This window comes from Amblyomma mixtum, chromosome 7, assembly GCF_055824585.1.
Source record: "Amblyomma mixtum isolate Tamu chromosome 7, ASM5582458v1, whole genome shotgun sequence".
NCBI classification, from domain to species: Eukaryota; Metazoa; Arthropoda; class Arachnida; order Ixodida; family Ixodidae; genus Amblyomma; species Amblyomma mixtum.
The window spans coordinates 15,005,926-15,020,763 of NC_143018.1; the positions used below are offsets into that span (position 1 = coordinate 15,005,926).

General features: G+C 44.9%; 1 protein-coding gene across 3 annotated transcripts in view; it reads left to right on the forward strand.

The window, feature by feature from the left end:
- Positions 1–951: 951 nt before the first annotated feature.
- Grip163 (gamma-tubulin complex component 6) overlaps positions 952–14,838 on the forward strand; it is a 46,984-nt gene continuing 33,097 nt past the window's right edge. For all 3 annotated transcript variants that reach the window (XR_016284003.1, XM_089551774.1, XM_089551773.1), the window contains exons 1-8: positions 952–1,806; positions 3,535–3,675; positions 5,229–5,344; positions 6,457–6,512; positions 8,223–8,295; positions 10,217–10,368; positions 11,823–11,862; positions 13,357–13,517. Coding sequence is in view for 2 of the 3 variants with exons in the window: in XM_089551774.1 (XP_089407900.1) it covers positions 1,647–1,806; positions 3,535–3,675; positions 5,229–5,344; positions 6,457–6,512; positions 8,223–8,295; positions 10,217–10,368; positions 11,823–11,862; positions 13,357–13,517 (899 nt within the window). In the remaining variant the exon portion in view is untranslated. The remainder of the gene's footprint in view (positions 1,807–3,534; positions 3,676–5,228; positions 5,345–6,456; positions 6,513–8,222; positions 8,296–10,216; positions 10,369–11,822; positions 11,863–13,356; positions 13,518–14,838) is intronic.

A 14,838-nucleotide genomic window follows, 5' to 3' on the forward strand; every position in this document is an offset into this window, starting at 1 on the left:
TCTAAGTCCGTTTTCGGCTGCGGTATACTGCACTACGTTATATACGATGTTTTCGTTATATTCGTTTTTTTTTTGCGGCTACGACATGCCATTTCCTATTACGTCACTGCTCTGCACGACATACGACGCCACTGCTTCATACGCACTATACAAGGACTCCATAATTTTTCCGTCACGTTTCTGAGGCTTTCCTCTCAATCCTAAGTCATGGCGACGGCTTTTGGACCGAACGAGCTGTATACGCTATCGCGCCTGGGAGCTTCTTATCGTACGTTCTACAAAAGGTTACCGGTTGAGTTCACGAGAGACGGTCTGGTGTCTTTCCATGACTTTACAAACCACTACAAGGTGAGCCGGTCGGTTTTCCCGCCACCGGATAAGACATAGGTCAACCCAACGGGCATTGAACCTCCCCTGGACGTTCTGGGGACGTTCAGAATGTCTTCAAGACGTTCAAGGAACGTTCAGTGCCCATTGGGAAGGAGCAGGAGTGGGTTTGGAGAAGACTCCAGACGAGACCTTTCCTAAGTCCTTATATACTCCGCAAAATATATCCGCAAGAGGTGAGCCCGGAGTGTAAATGGTGTAGAGAACCGGCGACATTTGATCGCATCCTGTAGGAGTGCAAGAAAGAGCAGCCCCCAGCAGTGGGAGGCTGTGTTGGCCAGCTCATACCCGGCCGTCCTGGTCCGGGCCGCCCAGGTCGCTGTCATTCGAGGACTGATGGCCATCTAGCACGCAACCAACTACTCACGCTTTTGCGAAATAAAGTTTTTGCACTCCGCTATAAGGTTTACCGTGCGTCCTACCATTTTTTCAACTTAGGTGCAACTGGTGCAACTGTGCAACCATGGGGCGAGCAGAAAACGAAACCACACACATGACTAAAATATGATACGTTTGTAGCCGTGTCAAATCAAAGTCAATCCAAGTCAATCCAAACACAGTTACAGTTGTTTTGAATCGTTTTAAATGGGTGTAGGCGCCAGATCATACATCGTGTTTTGCAGCTTGTTTCGTGGGATTAATTTATGAAATACTTTTCGTCATGTCCCGTGAAATCATGCGGGTAAAAAAAACCTTTCGCATATTACAGGGGCACAGCGGCTAAGGCGCTTGGAGTGACACCAGGGCCCCACGAAGTTCTCGCTAGGATCCCTATTCATTGCTAGGAAGGGCGGGAGTCGTGATATGAAGACCGAGTCCTTGCCTTCCTTAAGAGAAAAAGAAGACGATGAAAACTTATCAAGTTCACTACTACGGGAGTGGCAGCTCGTGCCAACGGTAACAAAAATCGAACTGCGTGACGTGTGAGCGGTGGTGCGCAAAGTGAAAAAATCGATGCCCCGTCGGTGACCGCGTCGGGCAGTGTGCTTCCACGAATCCTGGATGAGACAGTGTGGCCGTGATCGAAATTTTCGCGTGGTCAGAGTGCTCTGGTTGTGGCATCCACGATGTAGGTCATGGTTGCGCCGAACACACAGCAACGGCGACCTTTCAACGCGCGCGCCCGTGGTGTCAAGTTCGTCTTGAGATCTAGGCGGTGTTCTTTCTGTGATTTGCGCTGAAGTGTGTTTGCGAGGGGGATTTTAATAGTGGTGTTGTCTGCAACAGTGTTGTGTTGTGTTTAATTCGCGCTCATCTGTATGTACGCGATGGAAGTTGCCGACGATGTCCCGACACTCGTTACTAAACTGTGCGCTCTGGTGGCCAGCGGCGCGAAATCTGACGTGCCTGTCAAAGAACTGAAGAAGCTTGCCTTCTCCATCCTGCTGAAGCTCGACAACCGGCCGGGCACACATTGCGGTTAGTTTTCATTCCGCAGTAACCTGGCTGTCAAGTTTGTTAACGGACGGATAGAGTATCGCAAGTTTGTGATGGGGTTTCAACGTAATAGCTGTGATTAGCGAGTAGCCCATTTTTATTTGTAAACTGGAACGTTATTGTGGACTGTTGCGTGGAATTTGAGATTCCTTTGCTCTGCTTAATTGTTGTCTGAAAGGAGCCGCATACGAGTAAAGTCCATGTTTTCCAGGTAAAACTAAATTTGATCGGATTTTTGTACTCTGAAGATGGTTCATCAGAATCGGGCACAGCCGATTTCTCTCCGCGAAGATAACTTCAGCTAGCTTGCAAATTTGGAAAACTGGGCTACCGCTTGTAAAAGAAAAAGCGGTTATCTATAATGTTTGTCATCTGCTGCTTGTCTTTTCTCAAGGGCAAGTTCAAGTAAGCACCTACTCGAGGCGGACCGCCAGGACAAGCACTATCTGTGCTAATGATACCCTGTTCGAACATTTTTAGGCATTTCTTGTGTCAGCTGTCATATTCAAAGAATGTTTGTAGGCAAGCAGGTTTAATAGAGCCGTCTGAATCCTCTGCTTGAGAATGACCATTTTTGTGATGAAAATATCACAATAAATGAGAAAATCTGCTCAAGGAAAGAGTTGCTTACTGCAAACCTACCTGCCCTGTATAGGTAGTTTTTGAAATGATAAACAAGAGTCAAGACAAAGGCCTGACTCTGAAACACAAGGTCTCTATATGTGTTTCGGGAGGTTGTCACAGCAGTGGGAGGTCTAGCACATTCTAGTGACTTCGTGAGTGACATCAGTGCAACCCTCCTCTTCCTGCCACTCTCCGGTGACACCAACTGCTACTGCTAGTACAACGGCGGTAACCTGAGGAGTGGGCCTTTAACAGCCGTCGCTGTAAAATTTGCAGCTGGAAACCTAACAGTTCTCTCTCTATCACCTTTCAACACACTTTGTGCTACAGGTCTCTATGCCTTCAGAAACGAAACAGTGCCTTGTGGTGCATACTTAGTTAAGCATATATGTGACAGAATGCCCTGTTTAAATTAATATTACAAATAGGCTCTTGGTGACACATGTTATACGTAAGGTATTTGGCCTCTTAGAGTAGAAAATTGCTTTAGGCAATGCAATAAACTTGGAAGGCTACTCAGAGTGCCCCTAGTGCTACACATTTCTTGAAAAAGAGACTACACGAGAGCACAGTGAGTGCTTTCGAATTTCAATTGGCACTTAGGCTACAGTACAGATGCGTTCTTGAAGAGCGTCATAAAAGATAAATGAGCATTATAGCATAACATCTTAGTTGAAATCAAGAGGAAGAAATGGGCTTGGGCAGGGCATGTAACGCGAAGGCAAGATAACCGCTGGTCCTTAAGGGTAACGGAGTGGATTCCAAGAGAAAGTAAACGTAGCAGGGGACGGCAGAAAGTTAGGTGGGCGGATGAGATTAAGAAGTTTGCGGGGATACAGTGGCGGCAACTGACAAAGGACAGGGTTAATTGGAGAGACATGGGAGAGGCCTTTGCCCTGCAGTGGGTGTAGTCAGGCTGATGATGATGATGATGATGGTCTGATGATGATATATATCTTACCGGACGCCTAATTTCTCTATTCTTATCTGCTCATTTTGGTCACCAAGTCAGCTTCTGCTGTGAGGTTGGTCTGACACTCGTGTTGAAGATGCCTCGAGAGCCCTCGCACCACGTTTTTGCTTCAGAAGGCGATGTGTGGAATGCTGCCGTGGAAGATCGTGTCGTGGCCAAGGCCTTTGAGATGCAGCTGCAGTCAAGACACCAGGACGCACTGCGGCTCAGGGCATGCCTCGCTCGGCTCAGAGGAGGCCATCAATACTGCTCCAGTAAGTGTAATTGTTATACATTTGATATGCGCTTTGCTTTCTGAACGCTTGTGAGAGGTGTTTTTTCTTTCCTTGTGATAAGTCTCTCCTGCTAAAGTTTTATTAGACATTCTATGGACCCTGTCCAGCCTCAATGTTTAAATTCTCTTCTCACATTAACTTGAGGGTGCCAAGTGATCGTTGGAATAGGGATGACACTTCTTTGTTCATCCTACCTACCCTCAAGGGCTCTGGCATTGTAGAGGGGAATAGGGAAAAGAAAAAAAACGAAAAAGTCATCAAGAAGCAGTAAAAAAATGTAATAAAAGGCATAGTGGCTTAGAAAGTGAGAAAACTGTGACCACGAGTCAGGAAATATTTGAGAATGCAAATGCAGAAAAAAGGGAAGAAATAACTCGCCAACACGAAGAAAAGAACCGCAAAATAAAACACAGGAAAGGGCATCAAATCTACATGTCAAGAGCAAAAGAGGAAAGGAATGACTCTTTAAAAATTGTGCATGCGAAAAGTATGAAATAAAAGGGAATGTGCCACAATGACACACAACTGCAAGACGCAAAACTCCAATACATCAGAAACCACTAGCACTTCAAAGAAGGAATTATTAAAAAGCAGCATGATGCAACAATGGGCATGATTAGGTAGAAAGAGAAGAACGTGGTTAGCCAGCTCAAACAAGTTACTTGACAGCAGGCAGACAAAGCCCATGGGTGCACTGAATGGCATGGCTAGGAGTTACTGTCTTTATCTCCTGTCTTATTTCATACGGGTGTCTTTGTAGTGTTGTCTTTGTCAGGTCATCATATTATGCGTAATGTTTTTGGCAAGCCAGAGGAGGACATGGCAGCAAAAGATATGGCAGTGACGTGAATGAATTGCCCGTGAACCTGGTGTGAACGCTCTGTGAAATGCTGCTTCCTGCATTGCTCTCTGCTCACACAGCCAGTAAAATGAAAAACAAAGTGCTACTACGGAAGGAAATGATGATGAAAAGGTGCATGTCAGCACCAAGCAGTAAACACTATTTCAGCCTGATGCTACATAACAGATGCCTGACTAACATGCTCCCACTTTGTTGGATACTGCTGCCAGCTGGGATAGCATATATTGATTGTAGATATGCGTATTCTTTTGGTCATTCTATTATTGATAGAGATATATAGTTAGCAGACAGTGAGTTCTCTTCACTGTAGTAGCTTTCTGAGTGGGCAGGGCATGCGAGATAATTGATGTTCTTTTAGGGTAACAGACTGGATTCCAAGAGAGGGAACACATAGCAGGAGGAAGCAGACAGCTAGTTGGGCAGATGAGACGAGAAAGCTTGCGGGGATATGGTGGGTGCAGTTAAGCTGACGATGGTAGTGATGAGCCTTTGCATGCTAAACAGTATAGTAATGCTGTTTGAGTGAATGTGCCCCTCTTTGCGCTCTTGTTCCCTTGTGTTCTTCACATTCAGCCCATAGCAGCCAGCCCAGTTTTTTTAGATGCTCTTGTGATGGATTAGCAGGGTGCGATCAAGGGCTGTTAGGTCACTCACACTTCCTTTTTTGCAGTGGATGTCCAAGCATGCCTGGAGTTTCTCCTTCACATGGCGGACACTGGCCCTGCAAGGCGTGAAGCAAGGCGTCGTCTCTTTGAGTTGCCTCCCCTTGCCTCTGGGAACACACAGGTGAGGGCCTTTATGACTCTTGTGTCTGTTTGGACATTCATGCAGTGATCAGAGGCACGGGACACCTATGCGAAGGTCTCTTGTGATAAGTACTGGAGTGAATTGTTTGTGTCAGTTACTAGGGGCACATACCAGCTGAACAACCAGCTGAATGACGGAGTTCTTTTTGACGTTGACAATCATTATTCTATGCTCATTAGGAATGACGGAAGGATCCAGCTACGAACTTGCAAAGTTGAGACAGACATAAGGCTACTAACTTTTCCAGTGACGTTGTTGTGCTGAGTAACTTGAGCTGAACTATTTCGCGTGATTAGGGATCTAAACAGACAAAGTACTATGGTTGGCTTAAAAATTAGTAGGCACGGAACTTACATAGTGTTCAGTAGTCTGGGAACAGGGCAACAGTTTGCGATAGCTGGTGAGGTGCTGGACATTGTAAGGGAGTAATCTCAGATGTTATAGTGAAAACTAAAGGGAGCAAATGAACATGGCCAGGACAAAAATGTGGAGGGTAGGCCACTGAAGCTTAGTTAGAGTAACAGAGTGGATTCCAAGGTGAGAAAGATATAGCTGGGGGTGGCATAGAGTGAGTTGGGTAGAACAAATTGAGAAATTCACAGGAATAGGATGGATAAGGCCGACATTCTAAGGTTTGGTATCCTCCAGGCTGCTTTCGTACATAGTTAGGACACTGCATTGCTGCAAAAGTTCACACAGAGTTTTCTGCATGTTGTTTCTGTGACAGAATTTCGTGTTGCCTATGTGATGCCTCGGTACTTTTCCTGTTGCTACCGTCTTTCTTCCGTCTCGAGCTGTATTGAGCCCCAGGTGCTACAGCATGTTTCACATCAAAAGTATGCTTTGCATTAATTCATTGAGTGACGCTTAGATCACTGAACGAGTGAGAAATCATTGAGCTATGCTTAGCTCACCCAACTGGCAAGATAATCAATCACTTTCATGATGGGATTCCCTGAAATGCTTTGGCTCTGGCTCATGGTTTGCATCGTCCTATGATCTTTACAAGTCCTGTGATCTTGTAAAGTTGTTTCAAGTGTCATTCTGGACAATTGTTTTGCCATTTTTCTTTATTTTTTTACTTTCTGCAGGTTCCAGCACCCATATGCTTGGTTCCCGGTGTCCCCGCTTTTCCAGAATACTCAAGGTGAATAGGAAAAAATCATCGATTCTCCTCTAGCCATGCCTCAAAATGTCAAGGTAGCAGGTCTTTGGGCCCTGTTTAGTGAGCAGTGGGGGCATCTCTTTCATATACCCTTCGTTGATGCCTGCCAGGGCTTTTAAATAGTCAAACAAGCTAGAGGTACCTGTTCGTTGCAAGGGCACCAAAGGGGAATACACAGTCAAGCTGAATAGACAGAGGCATGTTTCCAATTAGCAGTTAGGTCGTCTTTACGGAGGAAAGAACTTTTATAAGCCAGGAAGTGACACAAAGTTAGTGACAGCCCAGGCGCATTTAGAGTAATTGGGCTTCGTCACATGTATTCTTTGCCAGCCATGATTGGTTGATCGCTTTCATTTGCTTCACTGTTTTTACAAGCTAGTAACTTTGAAATAGGATGGAAATGTCATATTGGGCACTGATCAATGTGGCTGAGTGAACCGCGTCTAACTTTGCTTAATGTGTACCTATTCGGCAAGCATGAGACCGTCGTGCACAACAACTTGAGACGTGTAAGCCAAGCCCGTGGCCTCAGTGACATTCAAGCTCTTTCCGAATGGCCCAGCTGCCATGTTTTGAAAGTCTGTGTACAGCGTATGTCAGGAAGGATTCAAAAGGTGTAATATGTAACACACCGGTAAGTGGTGCCTTCTATTGATACACATTTTATCAACAGATAGTGCCACTTTACTGATTGGTGGATCAATCATTATGATTTTGCTCAACCTGCCAAATTTTTCTCGTTTTTGCCTAGAGCCATGGAAATCTTTGTCATAAAAATAACGTAAATTTTCCATGTTTTGGGGACATTGTGAATAGGAAAGAAATTCAGGATTTGCTTTGCAGTTTCACAGGCAACAGAATCAGAATGGGTGTATCTCAGTATATGAATAGTGTGCTCCAAAAAGTATGCATTCAGGAGGGCACTTTTTGTATAGATATACATATATAAAAAGAAATGAAATGCTGGCGGAGTTCTTGAATGGTAATCTACTAGTCTATGCTACGTACCAGTCTTTAATAATCTATGGCTTCCCTTATTGTTTCCTTGCAATGCCTTTTTAAGGCTGGAGTATTACTTTCCTTCATTCTGTGGACACTCAGCTTCTTTATCTCAGAGACAGCAATCCCTGAGATCGAATTGGGTCGAAGGAGGATGCATTATGAGAAACAAATTGGTATACGCTTCACTCTGTGTTTTATCCCAATTGAAAAATCACGAGATCTTCGTGATGAGCGCCCACTTTAAGTCACTGCGGAACAGTGTCCTCCCTGAGCGACGTCCACTTATCCCTGTCTTGTGCCGGCCACAGCCACTGTGACATCCCTGTGCAGTTTTTAGCCTCATAACAGCAGGTCAGATTTTAAAATTTCTACGATTATAGCTGTTGAAATAACGTCTTGGGGAGGAAAAAGTGATAGCGTCATGTTCACGAAGGAAAATGGAGAGGAAAGATTTGAGCTTGACCACACTTAATATTGTGAAGAGTAGGTTATGAGGAGTGGAAAAGTGTGTGCATCTCTCAGAATCATATACCAGAAAAGAGCTGTCACTTTCAACCGCTGCACACTTCTTGTTGTCATCTGCAGTTTTTTTTTTGTTCTTGGTATTCATCCCTTGCTTAGAACCACTTGTCTATGATATCGGGGCATGTGTCGCTGTAAGTAATCTCGCGTTCTTGTGCCATTCCACAGGGAATCCTTTGAGTGCATCGACAATGACTTGGAGGCTTCGGACGATCAGGGCAACCCGATTCCTCTCCTAGGAGTAAGTGCATTGCATGCTTGAAACTGTTTGGATTTCTGTGGTACTACTGCATCTTTAAGGGAGAAAGCAATGCAGAGTTGATTGTGCTTTACCGCGCCGTCTTGAGAAAGTGGTGTGGTCACACTCCAGTCTGGGGATAAGCTTGCATAGTGAAGTTGACTTCACATGCTGTTGGCAAAACTTTTCTGACTGTCATCAAAGTCGTCGACTCTGAGGTGCCATGTTGCCTGAACAAGGAGTTTTCAATGTTTTTTATGTTGGGGAACCCCAGCAGTTCTTGAAAAAGTGCAAATGAACTCTCCGTGCCTTGGCTTTCATTTCGTCCTGCTTAACAAGCATGTAGAAAAAAAGAGCTTGCAAATGCATGGCCTCTCAAAAACTGTCCAAACTCTAACTAAATATGACTGGCTGTGTTATGAAACAACCTCTATTAAGCACTTACGGAATGGTTTGTCCCCCCCCCCCCCCCCCACCAAAAAAAAAGAAGTGGATAAAAGGAAAGGTTGCGGTTAAAACATGGATGGAGTCAGGGGCTCTGGGAACCCAAAAAGCACTCATAACCCAGTTTGTGAACTCCTTGTCTAGGCTGTTGAAAACAAATTGAGTATCCTCATTGGGGCCAATTAGTGCGCTTTTTTTTCCTGCCACTAGTGCTGTGAAAACTTGGAAGTTGCTTATCTTTTGTGAAAATGAGATGAATGGACATAGGAACACAAATGACACAGTGTTTGCAAGTCACTGCAGGCGTCATTTTTGTTCCTTTATCTGTCCATGCCCCTTTTGTGTAAGATACATGCATTCACAAGTTCACTAACTAAACAAAACCAAACCGTTAATTACATGAAAACTGTATTTAATTTTGCTTGGTAGTTTAAAGCAAGCCCTATTGTGTGCTGGGATTGAAATTCACATTTCTCATTCTTTTTGAACTTATAATTTCTGTCACTGTAAAACTTCGTGACCTAGCACTGTTAGTAAGTTGGCTTGCTTTCCAGGCCACAGCGTGATGAATTTTGATTTTAATTGATTTGCTTTCACCACAAAGAGGCGGTAGCACATAACGAGGTGATTAGGGAGGTTCCATATGATGACATTTTGAATGTGCGGGAGGATGTCAGGTTGATGGGTGAGTGTTCCAGCATGTGTTCAGCTACTACTAAATCCAGTCTACCTGTCTTCACATTAGTTGAGGAGAGCAGAACGTCATACATACTCAGTGAGGTGGCCCTACAGGCAGTGTACTGAACCCCACTCTATCCATTCTTTGCCTCATTGGCCTTGTAGAATGTCAACCAGGAACAGTTCAATTCTCAACATGTGTAAGCATTTCCTTCTTGGAATTGCACTGAGCAAGAATCCAGAGAGAATCAGATTTTTGCATTACAAGTGATCAATTTTCTCCTCTCACTGGTTGAGACTTCAATTTGCCAAGATACGTATCATGTGTATGTTCTTTCTCAATAATCTCCATGTACTGTGCGAAGTCAGTGCATGTTAAAGAGCCCCAGGTGGTCGAAATTTCCGGAGCCCTTCACTATGGCATCTCTCATACCCTGAGTCGCCTTGGGGATATTAGCCCCCCCCCCCCCCCCCCCCCCCCCCTATAAACCTTTCTCAATATCATTTACATAGCTTCTGCTTGTTTTCCTCTGTTTAGACTTTCTGTTTGTTTTGTTTAGTATTTTCTACACATTAAATGCAGTTAGCTTGCGCTTCACCTGTCTTTCTTTTCCTTGTACTATTTGTTAACACTTTGACATTAACCTCAAATTTTATAACCAAGCGGTCTTTTAAAGCAAAGCGGTGTCATAGTGCATCACAGCGATTGCTTATTCATTGGAAAACTGGGCCAAAAACTTCAGGTTCTCTTTACCTTGTGCTTCTTAAATTGCAAGAGTGCACGCTATGTGTGGCTTTGCAGTTGTGCAAAGCTGAACCTGGATTCGACCTCAATGGAAACCCCCTGTTCAGCCTTCGTGGCCAGAGAAGTCCGCATGGGGCCACACATCCCCAGCTTTTCTCAGAGGGTGGTATACCAAAGGTGCCTTCGCTGAACGCATTCACGAGGAACAGGTCAGTTGAGTGGTTTCCTTCATGACCTGAACACACCTCATGCTGTTATAATCTGGGCCCAAGTTACTTGAAGGTTTTTACAGTGTGATTAATTCCAAAGTATACTGGGTGAAAGGAAAGGGGAGAGTTGAGGCATGCTTGAGTTTAGATGCTTGGGGAACTCGGAAAGCACTCCAAGGAACCCAGAGGTTCCGTGGAACCCTGTGTGAGAGGCCTTGGTGTAAAGCATTGTTTATTGCCAAGGCCATTACTACCGTAAGGCCGTCACAGAGTGCAGTAGTGTGGGGTGCAGGCTCGACTTGCAATCTTATCAGTGAATGCTAGCAGGTTTCAACAACAGAGTAATTCAGGCGCTCACAGCCACAGCTGTTGTCTTGAGCACCCGTAATCGTGTTTAATGTCAGTCGTAGGGCAGTCCACATTTGGCCCTTATTGCTAGCATTCCAGGTGTATACTTGTGACTGCAAGTCCAGCTTTTGCACTTGAAACTGCATGTCACCAGCGAGAAATGGGTAGAGCCTCGTTTCTTGTTGGTTACGGCTTTCCTACCATCCTTTTCTTGTGCGTGCTGTTTAGTATTGACGGTGAGGCATTGTTTTCTTGCTTTGCTTTTTCATCTGTAATTCTTCCTTGCTCTTTTGCTTATCCTGCCTTGGTGGCTGTGTGGCCAAGGCGTGTGTTGCTGAGTTAACGGCAGACGCTGTAATATCTGGCCAGTGCACCGAAATGCGAATGCAAGCTCTTTACTGAATAAAGTTTTTCCGCATAAAGGTGCAGGAGGTTGAAGTTAGTTATGATCACCTTCCATGGCCTCCTTCTGCCGATGGTGTCATTCTGAAATGTAGTACTAAATTTGCTTGCATTCTGAGTGCATGTACCAAATAAACTTATCCTCTACATTAGTCATTAAAGTTTGAGAATAGTATTTCACTTGACCACAGTGTTAAATTTACCTCGTCTAATGCATCTCCCAAATTTGTAACCATTTTTTTTCACAAACAAGCGCATTGATTACTCGAGTAAATATGGTAAGTTTGGTACTACAGTATAATCTCAATGATAAATATATCACGATATCACGAAAAAATTCGTGTCATTCGAAATTCCGTGTCGTTCAAAACGAACCAAATTCGTGTGCCACACCCGTATCATCCGTAGTGGTGCGAAAATATGTTTGGGACATGAGAAATTCTGTACATTGCACTCCGGCATGCAATGAACTCTGGCAGAGAAATTTTATGAATTTATATCATCCCGAAATTCGTATAAACCGTGTTTCGTATCATTGAGATTCTACGGTATTTTCCTCTTTCAAGCACAAGAAAGCCACATCAAGGCTTTTTTTTTGTGGCTCTTTCCTCAGTGTGCCCAACGCCACTAATCTTGCGTGGGGCATTATTTGAGCATGCTTTGTGTTGTTGAAAATTGATGTGGGAGCATCTGCTTCACTGCAGGGTCCTGACGAAGCTATCCAAGAGCACAGCGAAGCTTGAGGTAAGAGGCATGGAGGCTGAGCCGTTTCATATGGCTGAAGGGCTTCCCAAGCCATTGGAACACGGCAGGATTGTGCTTATTTCAGAGCCGAGTTGCTTGGCTTAAAAAAACCGCTCGCTAGGCCTTCATGGGCATAACCTGCTTCTCATAGAAGCCACAGCAGACAGTGCTTTAGATCTAGCCACAGTCTGTCATAAAATGTCTAATGTCCTGTTACCAATTCACAATAAATAAAATAATTGCTCATTGAATTTATGCTACAGCTGGTTTGCGCAATGTCTTTGGATCAAAGCCACAGCAGACGGTGCTTTAGAACTAGCCACAGTCTGTCATAAAGTGTCTGATATCCTGTTACCAGTTCACTATAAATAAAATAATCAGTCATTAAAATTATGGTACATCTGGTTCGCGCATTGTCTTTGGAAGCGATGCACTTCAGGTGAGGGCTGCCAGCTTCACCATATTGCAGCGATGCGGAGCGGAACACATGTACAGGAGGCCGAAGGCCGCCGTGAAGCGCACCCCATGTTCACCTTGTCAAGCAACTTTACATCACTACCGCTGCTAGTAGGTGCCCAAGGCCACGCCGCCAACCCCTCTCCGCATGCAAAAAGTGAACAAAGAGTGCCGTTGGGGCGAGCGCCAATTCGAGGAGCACGGCACACAGTTTGATATATCAAACGACTGGCAAAAATGGAGTTCGACATACTGCACAACTTTCCTATGGTTTTACAGAGAGCTTTTAAGAGGGTGATATATGTGTTCGATATGGCCAGTAGTTTGAAATATCGGGGTTCAATACACCTAGCTTGATTGTAATACCTTTCACCAGAGGGGTCCTAGCGGAGCATTTGCCACGCCATCTGCTGGTGTGGTGGCATGAGTGCATTAGAATCTAGGCTCCTGTTCTTTGGGTTTGCATGTGAAGGTTTGCTTCATTAAGATGGCATGTTGGTTTAATCATTGCGATTATAGTAAATGACCAAGGGTGTCATGCATACATGCGTGTGCAAAAAGAGGGCTATTGGATGTGTGTGCAGTGGGGTCGAAAAGGTTTTTTTTTTTTTCCTAATTACGAGTTCATTTAGCTGGTAGTCTTGCACTGAGAACAAACTGTGTTGGAATTCTTATGAACTCTGACTCAGGTCTCATTGTCATCCTGCTCTGTGTCGTTACACACCCGAAATAGGGCCAGTCCCTGTAGTGAAGTGTGTAGGCTGGCTACTGCAACCTTTGCTGAGACTGTTACTAAAACATGGGTTATATTAAAAAATTTGAAAGATATCTTTTGTTGTAACATCTGTGCTGAACTTGCCTTCTATCTTTCCTCTGCAAGACAGCATCATGATAAATCAGGTTTGGCTTCTTCAGAGAAAATTTAGGGCATTGTACTGGTCTTGATGGCTACTACAGCTACTGCTACTTGATCAGAGTGAACTTTGTGGGTGGCAAAAAAAAAAAAAGCAGAACCGAGACTAATCTGTTACACTGCAGCCCTTGCCTGTAACAACTCGAACATGCAAGCAAGTCAAGTCTCAGCCACCTCTGCAGCGGCCTCAGACCACCGCACACGCTAATGCTCCCACTCTGGAAGACTGGCTGCATGCCATGCAGACGGAGAAGAGGAGGCACTTCACCTGGGAGAGTATCGGCTGGTGAGCACCATCTTTCCTCTGCCTGTTCTCAGCACTCGGATCGCGTTCATGCTGGATTGAGCTCAGCGTCGTTTTGTTGGCTTCTTTCAGCTTCGCGTTGAGGGTTTCCCTGACCTCTGGTTTTGCAGCGACGGCTGTTAAAGGGACAGTGAGGAGAGCTCTATTAATATTTTTTTTAAAGCAAAATCCGATAGTTCAGCATTTCGTGGTTTTGTTGCCACTCAGCGGGCAGCGAAAGATGCATTTATTTCTAGGAAATTTGGATTGGAAGTTGAAAAAGTTTTTCCCGCCGCTCTGATTCAAACTTGGGATTCTCTTATGACGACACAGGACTAAGTGACGTGAAACATGACATGCGCATGACGTAACGCAGACTCCGTGATTTCTGGCGGCCAGAAGTGCGGCCTAGCAGCAGCCAAAAAGGAAGCTACCGCCAGCCGCACGTTGAAGGCATCTATCAGCTATTGCGGTCGTCGCTACCGTCGCTTCGTTTACGTTTGCACCGGCGTTTTGCCAGCGTTACGATGGATCCCGTTCTCGAAGTCGTCAACAAAGTTCTTGCAAATAGACACCTTTAGCACACCGTGTACCTTGTTACTGTTAGCGGAATACCGGGAGCCCGCCTACCGCCGATGAGCAGGCGCTGATTGGTCCCGATGCTGCAGGCGCGCGCGTAGCTGCCGGGTACGTGGTGCCATCTGGCGACGTCAAGGAGATTTGCACATGCATTGGCTGCACCTCAGTGATTCGTGGCTTCTCGTGTCCTAGTGTTGCTAGAACCATTGGTTCTAGCAACACTGTTTTGTCCTATGACGTCATCACTCTTGTACTTGCGAGTTTGGCCTGTGGCGGCAATACCTGTATTTTGGTTCTTGCTCTTTTCTACGTTACAAGAGATTTGTTGTCAGTATGAATGGCGTTTTTGTAATCAGGAGCTGGTATTCTGTCGATGCAAGTCAACTTCAATTTCTCCTCAGTGTCCCCCCTTAATGCCTTGTTGCCAAGATTTTGGCATCCTAACCTCGTCCCCGAGAGTAGTGAGAGGAGGACACTTGTAATCAAGCCTCGTCAACGGCTGGCGGGAGAGTTCATGGCTGTGAACAACGAGTAACTAATTCACCAAGCGTCCTGTTAACTGATTTTCTACAAATTAATTAACCCAATTAATTGAATTCGATGAACAGAATTAATAGGTCAGTTTTTTTAAGCGATGTTGATTGCCTCAGGGCATAAAACGGTATGTAGTGATAGATGAGGATGCCTAAATAAATGAGAAAAGGTTCGCTGATCTAATGAAATCAGTTTTTAAAATCAGTGCTAT